The 26,112-nt window shown below is 47.9% G+C and overlaps 2 protein-coding genes across 2 annotated transcripts in view; one reads left to right on the top strand and one right to left on the bottom strand.

Moving 5' to 3' along the window:
* The first annotated feature begins 6,792 nt into the window (after nucleotides 1–6,792).
* On the top strand, nucleotides 6,793–17,571 carry LOC106783457 (cationic amino acid transporter 4-like). The gene is given in 6 exon segments (XM_023646754.2): nucleotides 6,793–6,930; nucleotides 14,178–14,631; nucleotides 14,633–15,200; nucleotides 15,669–16,309; nucleotides 16,567–16,675; nucleotides 16,777–17,571. Coding segments are annotated over 5 exon segments (1,902 nt in total). The 5' UTR covers nucleotides 6,793–6,930; nucleotides 14,178–14,217; the 3' UTR covers nucleotides 16,947–17,571.
* A 445-nt stretch (nucleotides 17,572–18,016) lies between these two features.
* LOC138915161 (neuroblastoma breakpoint family member 3-like) overlaps nucleotides 18,017–26,112 on the bottom strand; it is a 34,463-nt gene continuing 26,367 nt past the window's right edge. Inside the window, exons 21-23 of the mRNA XM_070219871.1 lie at nucleotides 24,738–24,974; nucleotides 22,184–22,398; nucleotides 18,017–19,204 (exon numbers count right to left, since the gene is read on the bottom strand). Coding sequence (XP_070075972.1) covers nucleotides 22,193–22,398; nucleotides 24,738–24,974 — 443 coding nt within the window. The 3' untranslated portion in view covers nucleotides 18,017–19,204; nucleotides 22,184–22,192. The remainder of the gene's footprint in view (nucleotides 19,205–22,183; nucleotides 22,399–24,737; nucleotides 24,975–26,112) is intronic.

Raw genomic sequence — 26,112 nt, forward strand, 5'->3', positions numbered from 1 at the left:
TTAGTAGCCAAGTAGTATGAAATCTGAAAAGGGAGAAAAGAACATAGACTGGAATGAGGGTGAACAAGCAGAAAAGGGGTTGGATCCCGTCTCCTCACACCACATTAAACCAGTTCCTGATCCTGGGAATGAGTCAGTCCACTAAAATGGGTGAGCTTCATTCATCTGATGGGAAATGTGAATCTTCTCTTTTAATAGATAGAAGTTAGATACTATTTGCCCTGTTCCATTCACATAAAAGCAGCATTTTTCACTGATGATTGCACAAGCTTCTCCTTGCTGGGCAGTCAGAGTGTCCACAACAGGTGGATTTTGGAGGACCACAGAGGCTAGGCTGCTAATCTCTGACTGGAGTATTTTCAAAGTTTGCATGGTAGTGTTGAATGTAGTGTTCCATTACCATGGAGAGATTTAAGATTGCCTTTGCACCTGGTAATCTCCAAAGCTGGGAATAAGACTATGGATGCTGAAAACAACTTGGAGTTAGGATTTTCAAGTGGATTCTCTATGACTTCTGAACTGGCACGTTGATGTGGCCAATCTTAGGAACAAAGGAACCCAAGTTTGCAATTTGTCCAGCATTTAGGGTGGAGTATCTGGTGACAGAAGGGGCCAGATATCCAAGTCCACATTGTCCTGAACAATTAGCTGGGAACCCGTTATATACTTGGTTGCCACATGAAACAAAAAGACCAATGTGGTTTACAGACAAGGTTAGAACTGAACCAGTAGTCCCCAGGGTCTGGAGTATTCCATCACCTTTGCTACTGTTACTGTTATTGCCTGAACATCTCCATTTTCCATGTGCTCCTGTCAATCAGAGAGCAGAAAAGATTGCAGAACAGCTGGTACAGGAGGCCTGCAGTTTGATTTTGGCAGCTGTAAAGCCTGGTCCTGTCACCTGACCATGTGAGTCCAGAGTTTGGATCCACCCACATATAGTTTGTGGTATGGGGCAGCTTAATCATGTGTGCAGCTGTAATACCCCAGGTCATACAATGGTGGTTTGTAAACCATCCAGAACATTTGGTGATTTGGCAAATGTTTGTGCCAAAGGGAGTAGTGTTAGAGTCACTTCCACTTTCCTTGAGAGGTTTGAAGATGCCACCTGTGGGATGAAACCACAGAGTTTGATTGCAATACTGTCCTGGTGTGCCACCAAGGAAAGGTCCAGTGTGAGGGTTACTTTCAATTCAAAGGGAAAAAGTTTTACCTGTTGTTTTCATCTGGGCAAGGGACAGTCCTGGAGTTTCTCTAGAGGCTTTCTGGGCCCACGTGACTCACCAGGAGAGGCAGAGTGGTGTTGTCCTTGTCGTGGACACCATACCCTATTGTTCATCCATCTCCCGTACTTAGTCCACCAGGTGTTCACATCAGCAGGAACAGAGACTAGTTCAGGTTCTTTGAACTCTCTAGCCGTTGACATAACCAACATTCAGATTGGATAGTTAGTGTGGCCAGGGTTTGGTAAACTGGCATAAGGGGGTGTTGGTCTGTGCTGGTCCTGTTGAGAAAGAGAGGGTTAGCAAGAGCAAGACACATACTGGAAAAGAGCTGATAGTGGAAACTCAGAGAGGGAAGTAGGACAGATAGAAACCAACACTCTCGAGTCTGCTTCCTAATAAGTGATTAAAAGGAATATGTATGCTGGTTAAGAGAAAAAGGGTGGTTGTTGGTGGCGGTAGTGGTGGTGTGTGTGTGTGTGTGTAGGGAGTTTTAAAAGCCAGAGGGGAAAATAGGTGAAAGTGAGGTTTCTTGATCCATGATCCTGGGAGAAACTGGCTACTCCATGAGGCTGGCTGCTTCTGGAGCCTGGGAGTTGGCCCTGGAAATCCTTATTTAAGGTCACCTATGGGGACTGTCTCTGAGTTTTCTTAGAGCGATGTTCTGCATCTATTTTCACGTGGCTTGCATGGATCCAGGAAGATCTTTCCTTTATTTTGATGGAAGTGTATTTGGTCAGTAGGACTTCCTAAGGTCCTTCCCAGCGAGGTGACAGCGCATGTTTTCTTCTAAGGACCTTGATGGACACCCGATCTTCTGGTCCGACGGGACAGCAAGGCTTATCAGAAAGTGGGGACCATGCCTCTTTTACCTGTTGACCATATGCTTCAAGTATACCAGTTAATTTTTGTCTATAGCTAGTCATAGCATCAAATTGTTCACTTAGGTTCCCATAACAGTCACTTAATCCAGGAAGGGAAGGTTTAGAGTCGCCAGTAGGCATCGAACATTCAAACACTATTTCAAAAGGAGTCAATCCATCTCTACTATTTGGAATATGCTGAATCTTTATAAGGACCAAGGGCAGAGCCTCTGGCCTTTTAAGCCCAGTTTCTTGCCAGACCTTTCCTAAAGTCCTCTTGATGTTTAGAATTTGACAGCCCTGATGATCGAGGGTGATACGGGGTATGAAATTTTAATGAGTACCCCAGAGTTTCTGCAAGCAAGTAGTTTTTGTCTGCTGTAGAATGAGTTCCTTGGTCTGATTTGATCCATAAGGGAATTTCAAAACAAGGAATAACTTCTTTTCCAGTGTTGTGGCATCTGCATGCCTAGTTGGAGAGCGTTCGGTGCATCCAGTAGCCATACAGACAATAACCAAACAGGGAGAATAGCCTAAAGCTGGGGGCAAGGCTATCAAGTCCATTTGGAGTGCTGCAAAGTGTGGTGTGGCCCTGGGAGGACTTCCTGGGCTCTGCTGATTTCTCCCAGAAACTTGGTGAGATTGGCAAGTAGTGCACTGGGAAATAATTGGGTCAGAAATTTTGTGGATGCCAGGGCAAAGCCAATTGTCTTTTAGTTCCTTAACTATCCCCCATCTGCACATATGTCCCATTTGGTGGGAGATAAGTGCAGCCAAAAAGTCAAAGGAAAAGAAGCTGCAGGAAGTCTCGTTGGCCAAGCGTCTAATCCATCTGATCATTGTTTGGTGCCATGTTGTATCCCATGGTCTTTTTCAGATTGTGGGGCATTTCCGTACTGGTTAATAATGGGAGTCAGAGATAAAGGCACATTTAAAAGTTGAGTGGAGAAAGGACTAGGGGGTCCATGGTGAGCTGTATATTTAGCAGCCCTGCCAGCCTGTCATTTCCTGAAGATATGACATCAATTTCCTGAGTATGGGCTGAAGAGTGAGCAATGGCTATTTGAGAAGGGAGGTAAATAGCTTGTAATAGGGCAGCAATTAAGTGTCCATTAGCAATAGGTGTTCCTGCAGAAGTTAAGGATCCATGGGATTTCCACCTTGTACCAACAGCATGGCAGACTCCAAAAGCACACTGGAGTCAGTGTAAAGAGTGGCAGTTTTCCCCTTTGCTCATGTGCAGGCTCTAATAAGATCTATGAGTCCAGCATCTTGGGCTGATTTTACAGTGGGCAAAGAATAAGCTTCAAGTGTTTCATGTGGGGAAACTTGGCATAGCCAGTTCTTATATTGCTCTGGAAATTCTGTTTACAGGAGCCATCACAAAACAGAAGTAAGCCTGGACTGTCTAAAGGGATGTCTGAGAGATCCTCTTGTGGCTTTGAGACCATTTCTATAGTTGCAGGGCAATCATGTGGGATAGCGTGGGGCTCTCCATCATCAGGGAGGGGTAATGAGGTAGTTGAATTCCAAGTATCACAACGATGTCAGATGATGGAAGAGTTAGTTAAGAGTGCACTTATAGGTCGTCTCTGGCCCTGTAGAGAGGTGTTGTGTCTATGAATTTGCAAAATAGCAGACACAGCATGGGGAACCTAGAGACGAATGGGAGAGCCTAGTGTTGGAGTACTGCCTTTGTCAGTCAGGGTGGCAGATGAGGCCACTGCATGGAAGCCTGGGGGCATACAGCATCTAGTTGGCATGAGAAGTATGCTATAGGATGTCTCTGAGAGGCAAAAGACTGCCCCAGGATGCCTTTAGCAATTCCACTATTTTCGTGGCAGTATAGATGAAAAGGTCGTCAAAAGTAGGTGAGCCGAGAGCCAGGGGTTTGGACAAACCTAATTTTAAGGTTTCAAAGGAGTTTAATGGCTCTGAAGGCCAGGAAATAGGCTCTGGGGTGATAGTTGGGAGAAGAACTTAGAGAGGGTTAGCAAGGGCTGCAGAATCAGGAATCCGCTGGGGCCGTAACCAGCTGCCCCTAGACGTTTACGTGGCTGTTTTCTCGTTTTGAGTAGAAGGATGGACAAAATGGACTGAAGGCATTTAGGGGTAGCTTCTGAATGCCTTGAGATATGTCATGTCCCAGTAGGTAGCAGTCGTTTGCACCCACTGAAATTTAGACCTGGAGGCTTTATGGCCTCGAGCAGCTCGTGCCTTCGGGAGAATGAGGGCTCTGTAAGAGCTCCCTATTTAGTTGCATTACAGACTGGAAGGTTATCCACACAGCGAACAGGAGTGGAGCCTTGAGTAGAGAGTACAGAATCCATGTCAGCTTTAAGGACTCCGGAAAATAATGAGAGGACTCACAATATCCCTGAGGGAGGTGAGTCCACGTTAATTGCCTCCCTGTAAATGTAAATGCAGAAAGAACTTGTGAATCAGGGTGCAAAGGGGTTGGAAAGAAAGCTGAGCAAGGGTCAACAGTCAGCAAGAACTGAGGTCGAGATGGCAGCAGTATCAAGGACCAAGGATGCTGAGGAACTATGAAAGACTTTATGGCTCTGGGGTCTTGTACAAATCTATAGATTTGGTTCCCATCTGAGTGAAAATTGCCTTCTTTTTTCACTGGCCAGTGTCAACGCAAATAATCCATCCATAACCAATCTATATACCAAATTGGAATAAGTTGATGATCCAACCCCGAGGACCATATAGCCCAGGAGAGCCCTTTCACAAAGGAAGCAAACACTCCAAAGAAGTGGGGGTGTACAGAGTGGTTATATAGTGTTTGACGATAGTCATGAGATTGCTTTGGCAGCACAGCAATTCAGTGAGCACAGCGGGTCTGCGGTTGGAAGATGGGTGGTCACAAGGTGAGCACAGCAGGTCAGCAATCAATCCTTAGTTTAGGGAGAGATGCTTATCTTTAAGGAAATGCCAACGTGGGGGAAGTTACATCCTTATCTTTAATGGCACTTTTCTTGTCTTTGGGACATAGTAAATACTTAAATCACTTATACAGTGCATGCTCACTGGGCCATGTCAGGCCCTTTTGGTAAAACAAGGTGAGGCTGAATTAGTTTTAACCCAGATGGCCTCCTCATATACTCCAGTATATCCTATATGTTTGTCATTTATTTATCACAAGATTGGAGTATTACAGGGTGAGGAGGTGAAAATGAATATACCCCGTTGCAAAAGAGAGTCTGTTATAGATTGAAATCTTCACTCTGCATCTCTGGAGAGCGAGTATTGGGCTACTGAGGGACACAGTTTATTCTTTTTCCTAGTAATGTGCATGCTAAGAATCCTACTTCATTTGCATGTGTAGACCAGAGACTAATTGGGACATCTTTTGAAGACTCATCCTCTTATATCAGGATGCGTTTCTAGCAAGGAAAATAGGAGACTTGGAGTGTGGTCTGAGGGCAGGGAGATAAAAATGCCTTTCTCATTACAATTTCTAGTGGCATTCAATTTACATAACAAACTTCTGCCCAGAAGGTTTGCTGGTCAACAGTGGGAGACTACAAAGGCATGATGAGTGTAATTGGGCCTAAAGATGGAGTGGGCTGAGCTATGGGCCATGAAATAGGCTGCCCGGAGACTCTTAACAGCTTGAATATAATCAGAGGTGAGAGGTAGGGATAAGCCTCTGAAGGGATAGTAGAGGAAGTCCCACCAGTGTCAATTAAGAAATACAGTTCCCATCCTCTAGTTTAATGGTAGGCTCACAGGTGCAACTGAGGATAGGCTGACCCCATCATTTAGGGGAAAATGCCTCTCAGGAGGAGAAAAACAAGCCTTCTGGAGGTGCTGGGGCCTAAAAGGGGCGTATTTTTTAAGCTTCCCCTTCTCTTAAGAGCAGTAGGATCTGTTTTCAATGCCCTGGTTTCTTGCAACACCTCCAGTTGTCTGGAGGCAAGTAGGGAGGCCTCTGAGTGGGCTGTAATTTACTCTCGGTTGCATTTTTCTTCTCTAAAGATCCAAGTTGTAAAGCCAGAAGAGTTGCTTTTAATTCCTTGTCTTTTACTTTCCTGCTGACTATTTTCAAAGAATTGTGTAGCAGCCTCCATTATTACACTTACTCGTTGCCCTGACCAACCACCCACACTGTTTGGAATTTGTTGTTTTATATGAGGAAGAAAATTTCCCGCTGAAGCAGAAATCAGGAGGTTCCTGTGCTCTGGGGCTTCTGGGTTTAATGCAGTGTGACTTTGAAAGGTTTGTATGACAAGTTCAACAAGGGCTTTTGGATGTTCCCCCTCATTCTGAGTGCATGATTCAATTTTTGACCAGTTCACTGTAGGAGGAAATGCCTCTAAAATCACTCCTGTTAAACCTTGAATATCAGCCTCTAGCAGAATCACTTCCTGGTCATTTGCAGGAGGGCCTGGGACAGGGTCTGGCCACCTCTTTCCCCTATGAGAGTGGGTTTCCTCCAGGGGGCCGCCTGGCCTGTCTGACAACTACAGTGTAATCCTGGGCTGGAAGGACCCCCCTTAGCAGCCAGTAGAGGTCTCTGTGGGTGGGGTTATGAATAGCCACTAACTTTCTAATCCCTCTCCAAATTTCGTAGGCTCTTCTGACAGTGGAGGCAGGAGAGTTTCATAATTTAATAGATCACCTGCTGTCCAGGGGACATGAATTCTCTGCAGTGGACGTCCAGGATACATCCACAATGGACCCTGCATGGAATGCCTGAAGATGACAGAGCCCTGGGAAGTAGGAGGATAAGGGACAGCAAAGCCAGCCTTCCTGCCTCTCCTGGCTGCTTCTACTGAATTCACTTCCTGGCTTTCAGCATTTACACAGGTGACCTGTGTGCCCCTAGCTTGGAGGTGAGGCCTGAGTGCCCCTGTAAGTCTTCTAAAGAGAGGGAGGTGATGCTGGGCAGCTGAATGCTTTATGGAGAAGTTGGAGTTTTAGGATCTAAGGGAAGTGGCTGAGGAACTGGCTGATGAGCTAAGTCTTGAGAGGAGGAGGTTAAGCCAGGGGCCCAGAGATCCAGAAGATCTTGTGGGGAGTCAGGGACAGGGCCTTGGGGTTCCAGGGGAGTATAGGAGGGAGGAGAAGGAGGATTTTCATTTAATTTGCTTTTTAATTTTTGTTCTAAGTCTGACTTCTTTCAGTTTATTAAGAGATTCCCTCAGGCTAGCCATTATGTTTTTGGGGGTTTTCTTTTTAATTTGATCTTCCCTGAAACAGCAGTAACACAACTGCTTGTGATAAGTGCTTTCTAAAATATTTTTCAAATATAGAAGTTTTTCTAAATCAAAAGATGCGTCATCTGGCCATTGATGAGTGGGATCTCCAATTGTGTATTTATTCCACTAGTGATTCAATGCAATGAGCCTTTTTAAGGAAAGACCTGGAGGTAACTTTCCAGGCTTACAATAAATCTTTACCCTGGATGCAGGAGACCTCCCTTGGGAGGACACAGATGATGTAGCTCTCATGATCCAAAATGCTCACTCCCCAAAATAGAGAGAGTAAAGAGCTTTGTTGCATAGGCAGTAAGGATGGTGTAGTGAAAACGGTGTCTCCGGTGTCCCTCCAGAGCTTGAGATGCCTTCTGTCACAAACCCACTAATCAAACCAGCCATGACATTCCCTTGAGGCAAAGCCTAATCCAGAGCAGTCCCCTAACTCTTTTCAATTCTCTGAAGCCTGAGAGAGATGAGGAAGCTGCAGAATAAAAGAATGAAGCTGGCAGAAGTTGGTTCATGAGGTTTAAGGAGAGAAGCCATCTCCATGACATGAAAGTGCCAGGTGAAGCAGCAAGTGCTGATGGAGAAGCTGCAGCAAGTTACAGCGAAGATCTCGCTAAGATCACTCGTGAAGGTGGCTGCTCTAAACAACAGAGTTTCAGCGGAGACAAACCAGCCTTATTCTGGAAGAGGATGCCGTCTAGGATTTTCATCGGTAGAGAGGAGAATTCAATGCTTGGCTTCACAGCTTCAGAGGACAGGCTGACTCTTGTTAGTGGCTAATGCAGCTGGTGACTTGAAGTTGAAGCCAATGCTCATTGACCACTCTGAAAATCCTAGAGCCCTTAAGAATTGTGCTGAATCTACTGTGCCTGTGCTCGGTAAATGGAACAATAAAGCCTACATGGCAGCCCGTCTGTTTACAACATGGTTTACTGAATGTTTTAAGCCCACTATTGAGACCTACTGCTCAGAAGAGAAGATTCCCTTCAAAATATTACCACTCATTGAGAACGTACCTGGTTGCCCAACAGCTATGATGGAGATGCACAGTGAGATTAATGTTGTTTTCATGCCTGCTAGCACAGCCTCCATCCTGTATGCCCATTTTGATCAGGGATAGAGGAGTAATTTTGTCTTTCAAGTCTTCTTATTTAAGAAATACATTTCGTAAGACTGCAGCTGCCATAGATAGTGATTCCTGTGATGGATCTGGGCAAAGCGAATTGAAAACCTTCTGGAAAGGATTTCCCATTCGAGATGCCATTAAGAACATTCATGATTTATGGGAAGAGGTCAAAATATCAACCTTAACAGGAGTTTTGAAGTTGATTCCAGCCCCCATGGATGACTTTGAGGGTTCAAGATTTCAGGGGAGGAAGTAACTGCAGATATGGGGGGCAGAGCAAGAGAACTAGAATTAGAAGTGGAGCCTGAGGATGTGACTGAATGGCTGCAATCTCATGATTAAACTTTAACAGATAAAGAGTTGCTTCTGATGGATGAGTAAACAAATTGGTTTCTTGAGATAGAATCTACTCTTGCTGAAGATGCTGTGAAGATTGTTCAAATGACAAGAAAGGATTTAGAATGTTAGATAAACTTAGTTGATAAAGCAGTGACAGGGTTTGAGAGGATGTCTCCAATTTTGAAAGAAGTTCTAGTGTGGTTAAAATGCTAACAAACCAGATTGCATGCTACAGAAAAATTGTTCGTGAAAGGAAGAGTCAATTGCAGCAAACTTCACTGTTGTCTTATTTTAAGAATCAGCCACAGCCACCCCAACCTTCAGCAAACACCACCCTGATCAGTCAGCAGCCCTCAACATTGAGGCAAGACCTTCCCCCAGCAAGAAGATTACAACTCGTTCAGTTGTAAGGTTCAGATGATGGTTAGCATTTTTTAGCAATAAAGTATTTTTTAATTAATGTATGTACATTCTTTTGTTAGATATAATGCTATTGCATACCTAATACACTACTGTGTAGTGTAATTATAACTTTTATTTGCAGTGGAAAATCAAAAACTTCATGTGGTTCACTTTACTGGGGCATTCATTTTATTGCAATGGTCTGCAGCTGAACGTGCAATATCCCTGTGATATGTGTGTATTGTTTTGGTTCTTAGATTTAGTTCTCTGATCCATTTTGAGTTAATTTGTGTGTGTGGTGTGAGGTAGGAGTCTGACTTCATTCATTTGCATGTGGATATCCAGTTGTCGCAGCACAGTGTGTTAAAAAGACTATTGTTTCCCCCATTGAACTGTTTAGGCACTCTTCTAAAAACTCAATTGGTCTTCAAGAGAATGAGAAGACAAGGCATAGACTAGGACAAATATTTGTAAAAGAGATATCTGATAAAAGATTGTTATTCAAAATAGAGAAAGAACTCTTAAAAATCAACAATAAGAAAACTAACAACCCAGTTAAAAATGTGCAAAAGATCCCAAGAGACACCTCACCAAAGAAGATTTACAGTTGGCCAATAAACCTGTGAAAAGATGCTCCATATCGTATGTCATTATGGAATTGCCAATTCAAACAACACTGAGACACCACTCCACACCTGTTAGAGTGGCAAAAATCCAATCCACTGACAACGCTAAATGTTGCTGAGGATGTGGAGCAGCAGGAGTGCTCATGCATCGCTGGTGGGAGTGCAAGATGGTACAGTCGTTGGGAAGACAGTTTGGCAGTTTCTATGAAATGAAACGTCCTTTTACCATGTGACTCAGCAACCATACTCCTTGGCTTTTATGCAAATGAGTTTAAAACTTAGGTCCACAAGTAAACCTGCACGTGGATATTTACAGCAGCTTTCTTCATAATTACTAAAACTTGGGAGCAGTCAAGATGTCCCTCAGTAGGTGAATGGATAAACTCTGGTACATCCAGACAAGAAACGTTACTCAGCACTAAGAAGAAAGGAGGTATCAAGCCGTGAGAATACATAAGACAACCTTAAATGCATATTACTAAGTGGAAAACGCCAATCTGAAAAGGCTACATGCTGTATGATTCTGTTGCAACCATATGACATTCTGGGAAGGGAAAACTGTGGAGACAGAAAAAGATCAGTGGTTCCCAGGTGTTAGTGGGGAGGGAGGGATGAATGGGTGAAGCACAGAGGATTTTTAGGGCATAGCCTAATAGTGTATACATGTATATGTCACTATACATTTGTCAAAACCCACTAAGAGTGAACCCTAAGTAAACAGCGGACTTGATGTGATCATGATGTATCAGTGTAGGTTCGTCAGTTATAACAAATGTGCCAATCTAGTTGGGGATGTTGATAGTGGGGGATGCTGGGCATGTGTAGGGGCTCGAGGTATATGGGAACTCCATCTTCTGCTCAGTGTTGTGTGAACCTAAAACTGCTCTAAAAAAATGAAGTCTATTTTTTAAAAACAATTGACCATAAATTTTCAAAATTGAATGGCCGTATTTTGGGACTCTCAGTTCTACTCCATTGATCTCTATCTGTCTTTACTTCAATAACACGCTATCTTAATTTCTGTAGCTTTCGTAGTCAGTTTAGAAATCAGAACATGTAAGTCCTCCGAATTTGTTCCTTTTCAAAAGTGTTTTGGCTATTCTGGATCCCTTGTATCTGCATCTAAATTTTAGGCTCAGCTTGATAATTTCTGGAAAATAGGCAGCTGGGAGTTTGATAGGCATTGCATTGATTCTGCAGACCGATTTGGGGAGTATTGCCATCTTGACAATATTAAGTTTTTCAGTCCATGAAAGTGGGATGTCTTTCCACTTATTTAGGTCGTCTTCAGATTTTTTTCAGTGATGTTTAGTAGTTTTCGGTGTACAAGTCTTGTATTCCTTTTGTTAAATTTATTCTAAGGTATGTTTGTACAAAAATTTATTCTTTTTGATACTATATAACCAGAATTGTTTTCTTAATTTTAAGTCTGGATAGTTCATTGCTACTGTATAGAAATACACTACATTTTTATATTGTGTATTGTCTGTTGTATACAAGTCTGTATGCTGCACCTTTGCTGAACTTGTTTATCAGTTCTAATATTTTTTCTGTGGATTCTTTCGAATTTTCCTCCATAAGATCATGTCATCTGTGCTAGAGGTCGTCGTACTTCTTCCTTCCCAATCTGGATTCCTTTGATTTCATGCTCTCACCTAGTTGCCATGTCCGGAGCCTCCAGTAAAATGTTGAGCACAAGTGGTGAGAGGACATCCCGAGGTTGTTCCCGATCAGATGGAAAGCTTTCAGTCTCTCACCACTGAGCACAGCAGCCAAGGGTTTTCGTAAATGGTCTTCATCAGTTTGAGGGCAGTCCCTTCTACTCCAGGTGTGTTGACTGTTTTTTTTCTGTGTCTGTTGAGAGGATCAGGTGGTTTTTGTCCTTTGTTCTATTAGTGTGGCATACTACATTGATTGATTTTCACATGTTCAATCAGTCTTGCATTCTTGGAATAAATCCCACTTGGTCCTTTTATATATGTTGCTGGATTTGATTTGCGGGTATTCACTTGAGCAATTGTGCCTCTCTATTCCTAAAAGATGTTGGTTTGTAGATTTCTTTTCCTGTGATGTCTTTGTTGGGTTTGGTGTCAGGGTGATCCTGGCTTTGTAGGATGAGGTGGGAAGTGTTCTCTCTTGTTTTTCATGTATCTTTTAGTGCTTTCTCTTCACTGCATCTTCATGGTGTTGCTCTGTGCAACTGCCTTGCTCAGTGGGGTCCAGCGTTTGGCCCAGCCATATCCCTTGAAGTTTACAGTTTACTGCATCAACCATGCTTGGCCACAGATATCCATTGGATGTTGGTGCCTGTGAAGGGGTGTGTGGTGAGAGCCCCTCTCTGGGTGGATAAAGTCAGTGCTCTGAAAGCCTGCACACCAGCTCTCAGGTTGTCATCAGCAAGGCGTTGGGGGAGCTCCTGTTATAAAATTGCACAAGCCTCTTGGTTTGAAATGCGTTTTTCTGGATTTTTGTGAAAGCATTTCAGGATAAGGCCCAGTTATGTCTAGGCCACACAAGAGCAAAGTACTGGAGCTGTCATCCCTGCAGGAAGTGGGAGCCCACCTGAGAAGTTGCTCGAGACGATGTCAGCCAAATATCAGAAGGGGTCAAGGGGGCGGGCTAAGGCAGAGTGTTCTAAGTGGCACCATCTTGTCTGGGAGTCCACCATCCTGTCAGCAGCCCACTGAGCCAGACAGCCTGCAGGTGCCCCTGAAGTCCTATTCCACAAACCACATAGAAACCTGACAACATGGAGAGGGTTCTTGGGGCAGAGGATATCTGTTTCAGTTGTGCGTTGCTGGCACGGATTGTCATCATTTTGCTGTAAACAAGTTCACAGCCTGTCACACCAACCTTTCCACTTTCAAAGAAGTGGAAAGAGCAGAAGGACAAAGACCCCTCAGCCCCAGGAATAAATCAGCCTGGGGTGGGGGGTGGGGGGTTGATGGCCATGTGATGAGACCCGTGATCTGCCTCCCGTGATGTGGGGACTGGCATGGGCTAGATGCTCAGTCCACGCTACTTCTCACGGATATCCACAAGTGGGGAGCTGCCGTTAGGGTCCCCCAGGGTCCCCCAGGCTTGACAGGTGCTCCTGTCTAGAAAGGGCTGTCATTGGTGTCTGAGGGGCCCTAGGGATGCCCCAAGCTGGAGGTCATCCCCAGGAGTCTGCTTGCCTCCTTTCAGAACATCGTGTGCAGCTACAAGCTCAGAACAGCCAGCGTGAGTCCTGCCAATTCCCAGAACAGTCCCCAAAGCTGCGCACTCCCTCGTCAACGGTTCAGGGTGGCTTACTGCCATCCCATTGTGCCCAGAGGTCAGGTGCTGCCCAGGGCCTCTCAGCCAGGTTCATACCCTCGTCTTATCAGCGTCTTGCCTGACGCCGACAGCCCCACAGCTCCCAGTGTGGAGGGGCCTGGATGGTGCCCAGCTGGTGGAGTACCTGTGTTGGGATGAGGGATCAAGGAGGGTGTCTGCAGCAGTGGAAAGCGGGTGGGGTCCAGACCCCCCCCCCAACTCCCTGACTTGGACCTTCACCTCCACAGGCCTCCTAAAACCACCCCAGTGACCTAGGCTAGTCAGTTACCTGGTGGCTTGGGTGTCCTTATCTGTGAACCAGGCACAGTAGTTAGGCTTCCCTAGAACCTGGGGAACTCTGGTCTTGACCGTGTGAAGTATTGGTAGGGTGGGCTGAATGCCTGTGTCACCATGACGTAAGGCTCAGTGCTGGATCTGGCGCTCAGGGGTTTGGGCAGGCCCTCGGCACAGAGGGACCGTGGCAGTGACAGCAGGTGAGTCACAGCAACGCTTATGGGGACAGATTCAGGTGAGAGAAAAGGCAAAGGATCTGGTATCAGTGGGCAGTGGCACTACAGAACTGACTCCGGAGGCATCTCTGGGTACCGGGACAGGCACAGAACCCAGGGTGCCACCCACTCCCAGAGGGGTGAGCTGATATACCAGCCTGGCAGGGTGGGGGATGGGGGGATGAACATCTCTAACTGCACCCCGGGCCACAGAGTCACTTGTGTTCTGGGTCCTGGAGCCCTGGCCCAGCTCCCTGGAAGCCTCTGGTTTCCACCCTGCCCTGGGATCCCAGACCACTGGAGCGGTTCCTAGCCGGGCTCCCTGGGGCGGCACCCTCCCCACCCTCAGGGCCCCTACCAAACATGCCCAGGTCCCCCTCCACCAGGCTCCCTCCCTTGCCCCGGAGGCAGGCCAAAGCAGTCTCCATGCTTCCCTGTGACCCTGACCCTGCCTCATCCAGCCCTCCGGGCAGCCAGTGGTTCAACGCTTCGGTCCTCAGGGCAGGGTCAGAGCAATGACTGAAGGCTGGTCAGGATCCATCGGGGCAGCCTGTCACTCCTCTCTCGCCCTCGTAGGTGCCAGCAGCCGGCTTGGTGCTCCTCTCAGCTGCCCACCATGGCCTGGGGACTGCCCAGCACCGCCAGCCTGGCGCGCTTCTGCCAGAAGCTGAACCGGCTGAAGCCACTGGAGGAGTCCACCACGGAGATGTCGCAGCAGCGCCACCTGACAGTGCTGGATCTGATCCTGCTGGGCATGGGTGCTACGATGGGCTTGGGCCTCTACATGCTCACGGGCACTGTGGCCAAGGAGATGGCCGGCCCTGCGGTGCTCGTGTCTTTCAGTGTAGCTGTCATGGCCTCCCTGCTGGCAGCCCTATGCTACGTGGAGTTGGCAGCACGTGTGCCCCGCAAGGGCGCTTCCTATTTGTTCACCTATGTGTTCATGGGTGAACTGTGGGCCTTCCTCATTGGCTGGATATTGCTCATCCAGTGTCTCATTGGTGGGATTGCCATGGCCCGCACCTGGAGCAGCTCACCTGGACGCCATCTTCGGCCACCGCATCCGCAGCTTCACCATGGCCCATGTGGGCAGCTGGCAGGTGCCGTTCCTGGCCCAGTACCCGGACTTCTTGGCTGCTGGAGTCATACTTTTGGCCTCCGCATTTGTCTACTGTGGAGTCCACATCTCTTCCTGGCTCAACTGCACCTTCTCTGCCATCAGCTTGGTTGTCATCCTCTTCATCGTCACCCTGAGGTTTGTCCTGGCCCATCCGGAGAACTGGAGCACTGAGGAGGGCGGCTTTGCGCCGTTTGGCTTCTCTGGCATCATGGCTGGTGCTGCCACCTGCTTCTATGCCTTCGTGGGCTTTGGCGCTATTGCTGCCTCCAGCGAGGAGGGCCAGAACCCCAAGCGAGCTGTGCCTATGGCCATCGCCATCTCAGTTGGCCTGGTGGCTGGTACTAACATCCTCGCCTCCACTGTGCTCACCCTCATGGTGCCCAGGCACAACCTAGACCCTGACTGGGCACTCGCTGATGCCTTCTACCAGCGGGGCTACAGCTGGGCGGGCTTCATCGTGGCGGCTGGCGCTGTCTGCGGTAAGAGGCCCTTCTGGGTAAGGTGGGAGAGGACAGGGTGGTGGGGCCCTGCCCATAGCCTCCCAAGACGACATCTCCATCTGGGCCTGTGTTCCCAGTTGTGTCCTGGGCCCAGGAAGGTGCTAGTGATTAGACTCGCCACCCAGGCTTTTTGGGAGGGACCTGCTCACCACCCCTCCCAATCGTACACAGAATGTCAGTTCTGGGCATGTGCTGCCAGGTCCTTTCCTGGTGGAAGGACTCAGCCTTCATCAGATTCTCCAGTGGGTCTGTCACCTGAACTGGGCTGTCCCATTCCTGGGTGGTGGGGAGGAACAGTTCAGTACCCTACCTACACTCAGGCTCACTCTGAGAGCCCAGATAAACTCATGCCCCTGTTACCAAGGGGCCACCCATGCTCTGGCCCCGATCAGCGACCACAGGTGGGCTTGTCCACCATGCTGACTGGTCTCCCACCCTCTGCCATAGGCATGACCACTGTCCTGTTCAACATTCTCTTTGCTGTGCCACGCATCGTATATGCCATGGCCACTGACGGGCTCTTCTTCCAGGTATTTACCCGTGTGCACCCTCGCACACAGGTGCCCATAGTGGGCATCCTGGTGTTCGGGTTGCTCATGCCTCTCTTGGCGGTGCTGCTGGACCTTGAGGCACTGATCCAGTTCCTGTCCATTGGCACCCTGGTCACCCGCCCTGTTGTGAACACCAGCATTATTGTGCTACGCTTCCAAAAGTCTCCTCCATCTAGTCCCTTGGGCTCAGTCAGCCCTGGCTCTGTGGCTGAGGGGTATGAGGACTCCTCAGGACACAGACGGCTGGAGGACACTGAGCAGCCCTCAGCCCCTGAGCCTGGGCAGCTGCGACCAGCCCTGAGGCCCTTCCTTGGCTTCATGAGTGGATGCAGACCTGGAGTCGCTGTGGCCTGGGCACTCCGTGTCCTGGTGGTGTCAGCCATCACTCTGGACTGCGTGCTGGTCTTTGGGAAGTCGGCCCTGTACCTCCCACCCTGGGGCCACACCCTGCTGCTCCTGCTCAGCTCCGTCGTGTTTCTGCTCAGTCTCCTCGTCCTGGGGGCCCACCAGCAACAGCGCCGGCAGGATGCCTTTCAGGTACTTCCTCCAGCCAGCACCCCTCACTCTCAGCCCAGCCAGCTCCCTCCGCCCCTTCCTCCTCTGCCGTGGCAGGATACACCAGGGTTCACGGAGTGGGGGCGGCCAGTACCCCATCCCCCTCTTTCTACATGGCGAGTGGGCCCTTGTCTCTGGAACCTCCACAGGTGAAGAAAGTCTCTGTGGACTCCCAAGAAATCAGGCCCTGGCCCAGAGCCCTTCCCTGCAGCCCAGCAGCCCTGCCCTTGCCCCCTCAGGTTCCCATGGTGCCCCTGATTCCAGCCCCGAGCATCCTCCTCAACGTCTTCCTCATGCTACATCTGAGCTCCCTGACCTGGCTGCGCTTCTCCGTCTGGCTGCTGATTGGTGAGTAGGGATCAGGCTGGGACCCTGGGTTGGCTGCAGGAGGAGGGCAAGCAGGGAAGCTGGGCTGGGACCTGCCCCTCAGGCTTGTACCATCCTTAGAGGACTTGTGGTGTATTTTGTCTACGGCATCTGGCACAGCAAGGAGAACCAGCGGGAGCTGCCGGGGTTGACTGCCACACGTGGCAGCCTAGAGGAGACGTTGCAGGCCCTAGATTCCCTAAATCCAGAAGACACAGCCCACCTATCCCCAAACCTCATGTCTCTTAGATGACTTGCACCAAAGAGAGAGATCCAGACCTAAGAAATGGACTAAGCCAAACCAATCACTCATCCGTTCCTAGATAGAATGTTTGTTTCTCGTTCAGTAAACCTAAGCATGTTAATGGGAAAATCATGTAGCAGACAGGTGTTCTAAGGTGACACAAGAAAAAACCAGAACTCGAGAGTCAAAGAGTTCAGCTCATGAAACAATTCCCCTCAAAAGCAATGAGCAAACATAGGATCACTGTAAAATGACATCCTGAACTGAATTCAATGTTCCTGACAAAGCATTTGTGGATACGAAGAAACAAAACTTCACATAAGAAATACTCAAAAGAGAACTGGGTACGAAACGGGAAATGAGAAGTTAGAATTGGCAGAACCAAGGAAAAAAATGAAGAAAAAGAAAACTCTCTGAAAAAAGGCTAAATGGCAAGGTTCATAAGGGCAACATATTTGTTCAAAATTATAAGAGACATTGAATAAAGTAAGTATCAAGCAGAACAAAAGCAAAGAAAAGATAATGAGACAGGATCAGAGAGAAAATCATAGATTCCTGGGAGAAATAGACTGGAATGGTCAACTCCAAGTTCTATCCTCTTAGAACCAAAAGACTTGAAAAAAAGAAAAACAAATTCCTCTCAAGTTCCAGACATTCCCAAAGTTCCCCACCCCTCAAAGCCAATTCACACACAACTGGGAGAAAATGGATTTACATCCTCATCTCAGCAGACCATACAGAGCAAGACAATGTTTTTTAAAAGGTGAATAAGAGTCATTGTGGGCAAGTCCTTTACATTCCGCCAAGCTGTCCCTGCATGAGGCAGCAGAACAAGAGAGTTAAACAGTTAAACATGCAACCCCCGGGGAGTCCTGATTCCATCACAGGAAGTCTTTGAGGGACCAACTCTACCCGATAAGAGATGACTGAGGAAATGTGATTCATGGGGGAAGCTTTAGCACATAAGTATGAACAGGAGGAACAAGAAGATTTCTATTGACTTAAATCCATACCCAACAAAATCAATCCTGAGTATAATGGATTATGCTAATGCATGTAAAAAATTCACGAGTCCACAGTGATAGTCACAACAGAAACTTTAATGGTATGAAAGGGGGAGGGTAAGTTCTTTTCCACAGCACTGTGCCAGCAGCTACAAGTATAGAGGAATGACGAAATTAGAAAATGTCCAGTGTACTAACAGGAATACGATAAGTGACACACAGCAGGGCTCATTAATGATGGTAAAAATTTTGGAGAAAGATCTTTAGAGAAGAGGATATTCATACACTCTCAAAGTACCACTCACCAAATTGCTAATGATAGAAAGAAAAAAAAGGCCTCTTCACAATGAACTGATCTCGTGGGCCCTCCAGAACAAAGTGACCAATGCTAGTCACACAGTAACGGTGGTGGATAAACTGGACATCCTTGGTCTCCAGGGGGCTGCGCTGGGACGCTCACAGCAGAAACTAACTGTACAGTGTTCTTGGAAGAAGGCTGATTCTGAATTTCATCAGGAGGAAACGGTCAGACAACTTCAGAATGCAGACCACTGAGCCAGACGACTGACCTGTCCCCGGCAAACCAGGCCACGTCACCACCACCACAGACAGCCACAAAAAGGTGAGGAGATATTTTTGGTCCCAAAGGACTAAAAAAACACAATAACATAATCCTTTCAGTCCTTAGGAAGCGAAAATATCTCTTCTCCTCTTTGTGGTCGTCGTCTTTGTGGTGGCACTGACTGTTGGAAGAAAGGTCAGTTGTCTTGTTCAATGGTCTACGTTCTGCAGCTGTCTGATAACGACCTCATGATGAAATTCAGCCTGCACATTCTCAGCAAGAACACTGCGCGGTTACTGCTGTCTGCTCCTAGCACAGCCCTGCTGGTGGCAAAGAACGTCCGGATCGACACGTTGTCTTTGCCCACTTGCTCCTGATTCTGGTTACGTAGGGGATGGGAATGGAGAGGAGCGAGGGGTAAGGTCTCTCAGAACCGTGTGTGCATCTAGGCATTGGGCTCCTTTGCGATGTCCCACAACTGGAGGCTGAGGGGCTGGGATTGCTCCCATCGAAGCAGGCTTTTGGAGTAAACATCGTGGAGAGTGGTTTGTGCTTGTGATGTGGATTCTCAGCAAAGGAGCCCTCTGGTGTTCTGTTTGGGCTGGAGCTGGATTGGCTGTTTTAGATGTGTTGCATCAAGTGGAAAAGCGACTGTGCATAATGGGGTTTCTTATTTTCTTGGTTTTGGAAGTCCTTGGTATCTGAGAGAGAGAGAAAAAACAAGCCAGTGTGAGTCTTTGTCAGGTCCTGCTGCGAGCTGAGCCTGGAGGGCTGGCTACATGGTGACAGAGGCCAGGAGCAAGCTGAGCTCCTACTGGGAGGAGGAGCTGAAGGGGAAAGGGAGATCCAAAGTTAGAAGAAGAACCTCCCTAAACTTCCATCCAGTCTGCGGTGCGGGATCCAGGGAGCCCTGTCCTCGCCCACCGGGAGCTGGTGACGTCCGAGCTCAGAGCTGCTGCAGAGCCCTAGCCAGATCCCCACCACCCTGTCCTCAGCAGCCACTTCACTCCTGAATCCCGTTCGTCTGGAGCAAAGGGATGGTTGTCTCACACCTCCCAGGGAGGGATGTGCTCAGCATCCATCACACATTCAGAAACAGACTGCTGTCGGAGGGAGAGGACCCTTGGCAGAGAGGCACGCCCTCTTTCTCTCTCTGTCCCAGCACTCTGAGGAGGAAGGGCAGGCGATGGGAAGAGGTCCGGCATGGAAGAGCCTACAGGGACCTCAGAATATATCCAAATCCACTTCCACCTTCTGCAGATGAGGAGTGGGGATGCCAGGGGGCTCAGGCCTAACTAAAGCCGCCTGAGCTGTTATTGACAACCCTGGGGCCAGAACTCAGGCCTCTCCCTTTGTGTCCATTTCGGGGAAGGTGAGAGGAAAGGCTCCAGTCCGGAGGTGTCGACAGGAAGTAGATACTGTTGGGTCACCTTGGCTGGACGAGAGTAAGTCTTTACAGAGAAATATTCTCCCGAGGGCCTGAGGAAGAACCCCACAAGGGGAAACGCACAATGGAATTAGCAAAAAAACAGCAAGGAGTATAACCATGGACGCACTCATTTTCCTTCAGTCCTCCTGTTGATTCCACACCAGGATACACCTTAGGGCATTGCTAGGAATATTCTCAACGTCTAGACCAGAAAGTCTCTGAAGGGGATGCAGAAGGCAACTGGTTTGACTAGGTTCTCTTCCACCCGCCCTTTGATTCCCCCAAAGCACTCCCTCGGGAAAGATTCCTTTTTAAGATTTACGCCGGTGTAAAGAATGGCATAAAGAAGCATAAACCTAACTCTTTTTCCTAACGTCCAATTTATTTACTATTATATTTTCTTTAGGGGAATGAATATAATGGTTCTCTTTGAGGATTTTACTTACTGACCAAAATTGATCAATAGTAAAATTTTCCAACTGTAGCGCCAAACCCATTGGACTTGATTTCAATTTGACGGACTGTGAGCTTCACATTTTACATGATAAATATGAAAGAAGGGACTGGCGTGGTGACATAGTGGTTAAGTTTGCACCCTCTGCTTGGGTGGCCCGGGGTTCCCGGGTTCAGATCCCAGGCATGGACAGACACCCCACTCATCAAGCCATTCTGTGGCAGACTCCCACATACAAAATAGAGGAAGATTGGCACAGATGTTAGCTCAGCTACAATCTTCTTCAAGGAAAAAGGAAGATCGGCAACAGATCTTAGCTCAGGGCCAATCTTCCTCACCAAAAAAAGAAAAGAAAAGAATAAGAGAAAAAAATTAAGAAAGTACTAAATTCTGTTATTTGTATTAGGAAGGTATTGTTATCTGTAAACCGGGTTTCAATGTAATGTTTATTTCTCATTTTATCTTGTATTCTAAAAAGTTGGAGAAAGTCTTTTCCAAGTAGAGTTCTTGTAAGTCTAATCCATTCATCTACCTCTTTTTCTTCTTGATTTTCTGGCATTTTGTACAGATAGTACAGTTGAGAGAGGAATACAATTCCATCAAGGACTGATGGATACTCAGACATTTCAATGAAGCACTGACATGTTTGGCACATTTCTATGCTGAACCTGAGGTCATAGGAGACAAAGGGTTCTTCTTATCTCTAGCTGCATAAAAACCACTTGAGAGCTTTCTAAAAATACTGAAGCCCAAACCCCACCCCACACCATTTCAATGAGAATCTTGAGTTGTGAGGTCAAGGCATTCATCTAAATAAAAGTCCCCAGTTGCTTATTACATGGCAGTACTACTGCCAGCTCCGAGGAGGCCCTGAGGTGGGGACACTCGGTCCCTGGAAGCCCCATGCAGACCAGCCAAGGGCTGAGGAGAAACCCGACACCAGGCCAGTCCAGCACCCCCACCCAGGCTCTCAGTGAGGTTTTTACTTTTTAAAGATTTGCCCTGAGCTAATATCTGTTGCTAATCTTTTTTGTTTTCTTCTTCTCCTCCTTAAAGCCCCACAGGACATGGTTGTATGTTCCAGTTGTGGGTCCTTCTAGTTTTGCGCTGTGGAACGCTGCCTCAGCATGGCCTGATGAGCAGTGCTATGTCTGTGCCCAGGATCTGAACCGGGAAAACCCTGGGCTGCTGAAGCAGAGCGCGTGAACTCAACCACATGGTCATGACCCAGCCACTCATTTAGTTTTTATAACCGGGGCTCTTTCTCCTCAGTTCCAACACTTCCTATTCACATGGAGAAGTCCAGGGTTAAGGGTTGGCCTAGGTCGGGTTCCCTAACACATACAGGAGGAATATCCATGTGCAAGTGATCCATTTGGACAATGCTCCCAGAAGCAAGAGGCAGTGGAGTTGGGGAAGCAGGGAAGGGAAGGCAAAGAAGCCAAGAAAGTGTGTGATTTCAGACAAAGCGCAATGTGTTCAGTGGCTCAAAGATGCTTTGTGATGAGGAGGACCATGGGGCTGGGCTTCCCCTTGACTAAGAAGAAAGGTGAGAGGGAATATCAGGACAGCGGCAGTGGAAACACAGCAGAGGTCAGAGTGCACACAGGAGACGGAGATGGAAGGGCCTGGCACAGTGGCAGCCCCCACGGAGGACAGAGGTGAGACCCGACAGAGGTAGCACCAGATGTTGAACAGAACAAACAAGGGAGAGAAAAAAGAGCAGGAGACTGAGCTATAAGCTTAGACAGACAGCACTGAGGAATAAGTGCATCTGAGAGCCCCGGATGGGCTCACCTCTGGACCCTAAGCTTGAAGGCCAGGGAATCTGCATGCTAGTCTCCACTTGCTGAGCCGCAGTTTTCTTTTGAGAATCCTCTGTTGGATGACAGTTGAGGCATCAATGTGACCAATGACTTGACACCCCTGCTTGCTGGCATCCGAACATTCAAGAGCATCACCCTTCAGCGTGGGAGGGGTCTTCATCCTGAGGGATGCGTCCAAACCCAGCTCTGAAAAGAAAACCACAGCCAACAGGATCCACAGTTATTCACGACCCACAGTGACTTACTCCCCACCCGAGAGCGACATCGAATAAGGAAAGTGGCTCGAACAACAATGGCCATCTGAAAGTCCGTGGGGGTGAGGTGAAGCCAATGCAGACAGTGAGATTTTCTTTTTTGTCGATCTTTCTTACAGTGCTCAGTGGTGATGAGATGGTCAGGAGGCAAACACACTCCCATTTGCCAAAAGATATCAAGAAAAACAGAATTGATAAAGACAGTGTCTCAGTAGAGAAGACAAAGGGAAGGAAATCACACGGACAGAGGTTGTCCTACTGGCAGGAAGGAGATTGTAGAGATCACGCAGAACCAGAGTGCAGGGGAAAACATAGGAGAGAAAAAACTGGGGGAGGGTGAAAGCAGGGGAGTTTACAAAACTTGCATATATATATGTCATATATGAACCCTATACAAAGTACACACAAAATACACAGAATGTGTGACATACAAGATAAATACATCTATGCATATGTGTTTTTTTCTCTGATGGAACAGATGAATAAATAGTGATTTGGAGGCATTGAATATGACATTCTAATCACTATTCTGGTCAGTTGAAATTGGAAAAGATTTAGAAGTGCAAGAAGAAGGAGAAAGCCTGTGGCGAGAAACAGATGACCCGTGGAACACCAGGAGGAGGACGGTGAGGATAACACAAAGAGCATTGATGGAATCTCCGGAGAAGGATCGCTTACGTTCCCCCAAATTCCTCTGTGGAAACCGGATCCCCAGTGTGATGGTGTTTCAAGGTGGGGCCTTTGGGCGGCACGTCCCTCGTGAATTGGATTAGTGCCCTCATAAAGGAGACCCCACGGAGCTCCCTTATCCCTTCCAGCACGTGAGGATGGCGCGAGAAGACAGTCTCTGTCAACCAGGACGGGGGCTCTCCCCAAACCTCGAAGGTGCCAGCGCCGTGATGTTGCACCTCTCAGCCTCCAGAACTCCAATAAATAAATTTCTGCGGTTTCTATGTCACCCAGTCAATGGAATTTTTGTGCCAGCAGCCTGAATGGACTAAGAAACTATCGTTGGCCAAAAAACCTGGCGTGGAGCCTGGTTTCCTCCTCAGGCCCCTGTGGAAAGTGAGCAGGAAAGAGAGCGACTAGGCCAGTGAGGCTGAGTCTTGGCTGGGATTGGGGAAGCCAAGGAGAAGGAAAAAGAAAGGCTAGAGGGTGAGAAGACAACTCAACAGCCCAAGATCTGACGGCACTTGTCAGGGCTCCGCCTCCCCTGACCCTCACTGAGACTTTCTGTAGGACCTGTCCACGAGCGACAGCGACAGGGTGCTCCTTGTTGCCCCACCTCCGCTTGAGAACATGGGTCTCTCCTCCTTCCTCAGAGGACACCGTCACCTCAAGGATGAGCACCAGGCAGCTCCAGGGCCCAGGAGGAGATGCTGAGAGTGGTGGAGGGTGAGGAGGAGCAGACCCAGAGGAAACGGATGTCAGGGTCTGGAAGCTCAGTTGTAAGCAACCCCTCAGGATCCTGAGGAGAAAAACACTGAGGACATGGACTTAGAGATGAGTAGAGATGGTGAATTAAATCGAGTCTCCTAAAAGAGACTGACTTGTGCACTTTAAGGATGAAGGTGGCCCTTTCCATGAAACAGAGGGAAAAAAGTGAAGAATAAGGAGGAGACTGAGCCGTGCGCCAGTGTTTCCATGGGGACTGAGTGTGTCTACGGCAGTGTTACTGGGGGCACCTAACAGGAAAACTGGCCTGATGATGGATCCTGAAAGACGAGGGGAAAATGGGCAAACGTGCCTTTCTGACAGAGAAGGGAAGATGGGGTCCAGAGAGAGTGGAGACCATCAAGACTGCTCTGCATCAGACGGAACAAGGCACGCAGAATCATTTTGTAAGTGTTAAAGCACCAGAAAGATACGGGGGTAGATTTGACATATTCATAGTTGTTATCAAGCAATTTTTATTGAATCAGACACTGTAGAAATGATGTCCTTAATACTCCCAAGAGTATTAACGCAGTATGAGTAAGAGTATGGAATGCAGACCTAATTCTCAGGGGATTCAGATGAGGGAATTGGGATGTAAATACCTAAGAGATTAAACAACCTGGCCAAGGGAAACAGCCAGTAAGATGCAAACCCGGGACCTGGGGCAGAGCTGATCCTAAAGCCCAGGCTCTCACCACCTCGCTCTCTCAGAGCCTCACGGCTTTCAACCTGACCTGAAGCGAGCACGGGAGAGGCCCCATTGTCGCCTCCCCCCGCAACCCTGTGACGCCCAACACGTGGACTAGAGCTTCCTATTCTTCTTTTCTTTCTTACCTTGGAAGACTGAACCTCGGTTTGGGGAAACACTGTTGGCTGCAAAGCTCCAGGTGGTGAAGGAAAGACCAAGCGTGGCTTTGCCATCCCCGCAATGGAACTGGTCCAGCTGCAGCCCCAGATAATTGCTCCCCCAGCTGCTTGGCTCCAGCGGTGCTTGTGAAGTTTGCATCTCTGTCCTTTGGAAACTCAAGTTTCCACTCAAAGGCCCTTGCTGACAAGCCTCCCAGGAAGGAGCTGAAACAAGAAGTGGTTTCAGTAGGACCAATCCGAGTTTCCCGTCGCTAAGCTCTCCCAGACCACTCATTTCAGAAGTCCCTGCTTGTCAGTGGTCTCAGGAAACAAACTCAGACTTCATGTGTGAAAGAGATGTCGCCATGACGTGTGTGCCTGGGGAGGCCGAGATGGCAGGTGCCCAGGCTGCAGTGGCCCTGAAGTGGACAATCACCCACTGATTGGGAGTCCAGAGGGCTTTGCATGGGCAGATGAGGTCATGCCTATTACTCTCTTACTAGTAACCTTAGTGCAGGAGCCTACAGAGAAGGTTCTAAAGAGGACTCAGGACATGGGGGAGAAAGAGTTGCTGGTGTCTACCCAGAAGAATATCAGAGGAAGGGAAGAAGTATGGTCCCAAGGCTTCTGTTTCCAGTAAGAAGGGAGTTGGCAAACTGTAGACCAAGTTTGGAGTCTTTGCAAAGTTCTGGAGCCTTTTGACCTTCCTTTTCTGTAAGTTTTGGCTGCCCTCCTCCCACTCACACATATATATATTCTTTTGCCACTTGGTGGGCAAGGGGTGGGGGCAGGTAGTAGCAGCTGTAAGTAATGTAGTAGAGGTCTGAGACCCTTATAAGAAACTTAGGGGCCAGAGGTGCTACGGCATCAGGCTTTGTGTGGTTCTTCAGGGACGTGATATGCTGCACACTCCTTATGTTACACACTCTTCCGGGGGTCTGGGCTTTAGTCCCTAATCCAACAGGTTTCAATTTCTTCTGTGAAATGAAAATCTATTCTCAGAAAGAGGGCTAACCAAAGACCTGAAATAGCCTCAGACCAGTCCAGGTCAGGCTAAGGCGGATCATAACCCCCAGGGCCTTCTCCACACCACTGTGGGTTCCCCTTTCTCCTCCCCTCTGCACATCCTCATTGCCACCAATGTTTGTTTTAAATGTTTCGTAAAAATCTCATTTTGGATGGTGTTACCATGTAGATTCCTGACACCACACTCTATGAGACTCTCATCCTTGACACCTGGATCCATGAATCTCCTTCTGCTTCTCTGATCCTGTCCTCTCCACACAATCAAACGTCTGAATAATCCAATCACCCAGAAGTCCTGTTCTCATCAAGGTCCAGCTCTACACATGCAGACTCCTCC

This window comes from Equus caballus, chromosome 8 (genome assembly GCF_041296265.1).
Source record: "Equus caballus isolate H_3958 breed thoroughbred chromosome 8, TB-T2T, whole genome shotgun sequence".
NCBI lineage: Eukaryota > Metazoa > Chordata > Mammalia > Perissodactyla > Equidae > Equus > Equus caballus.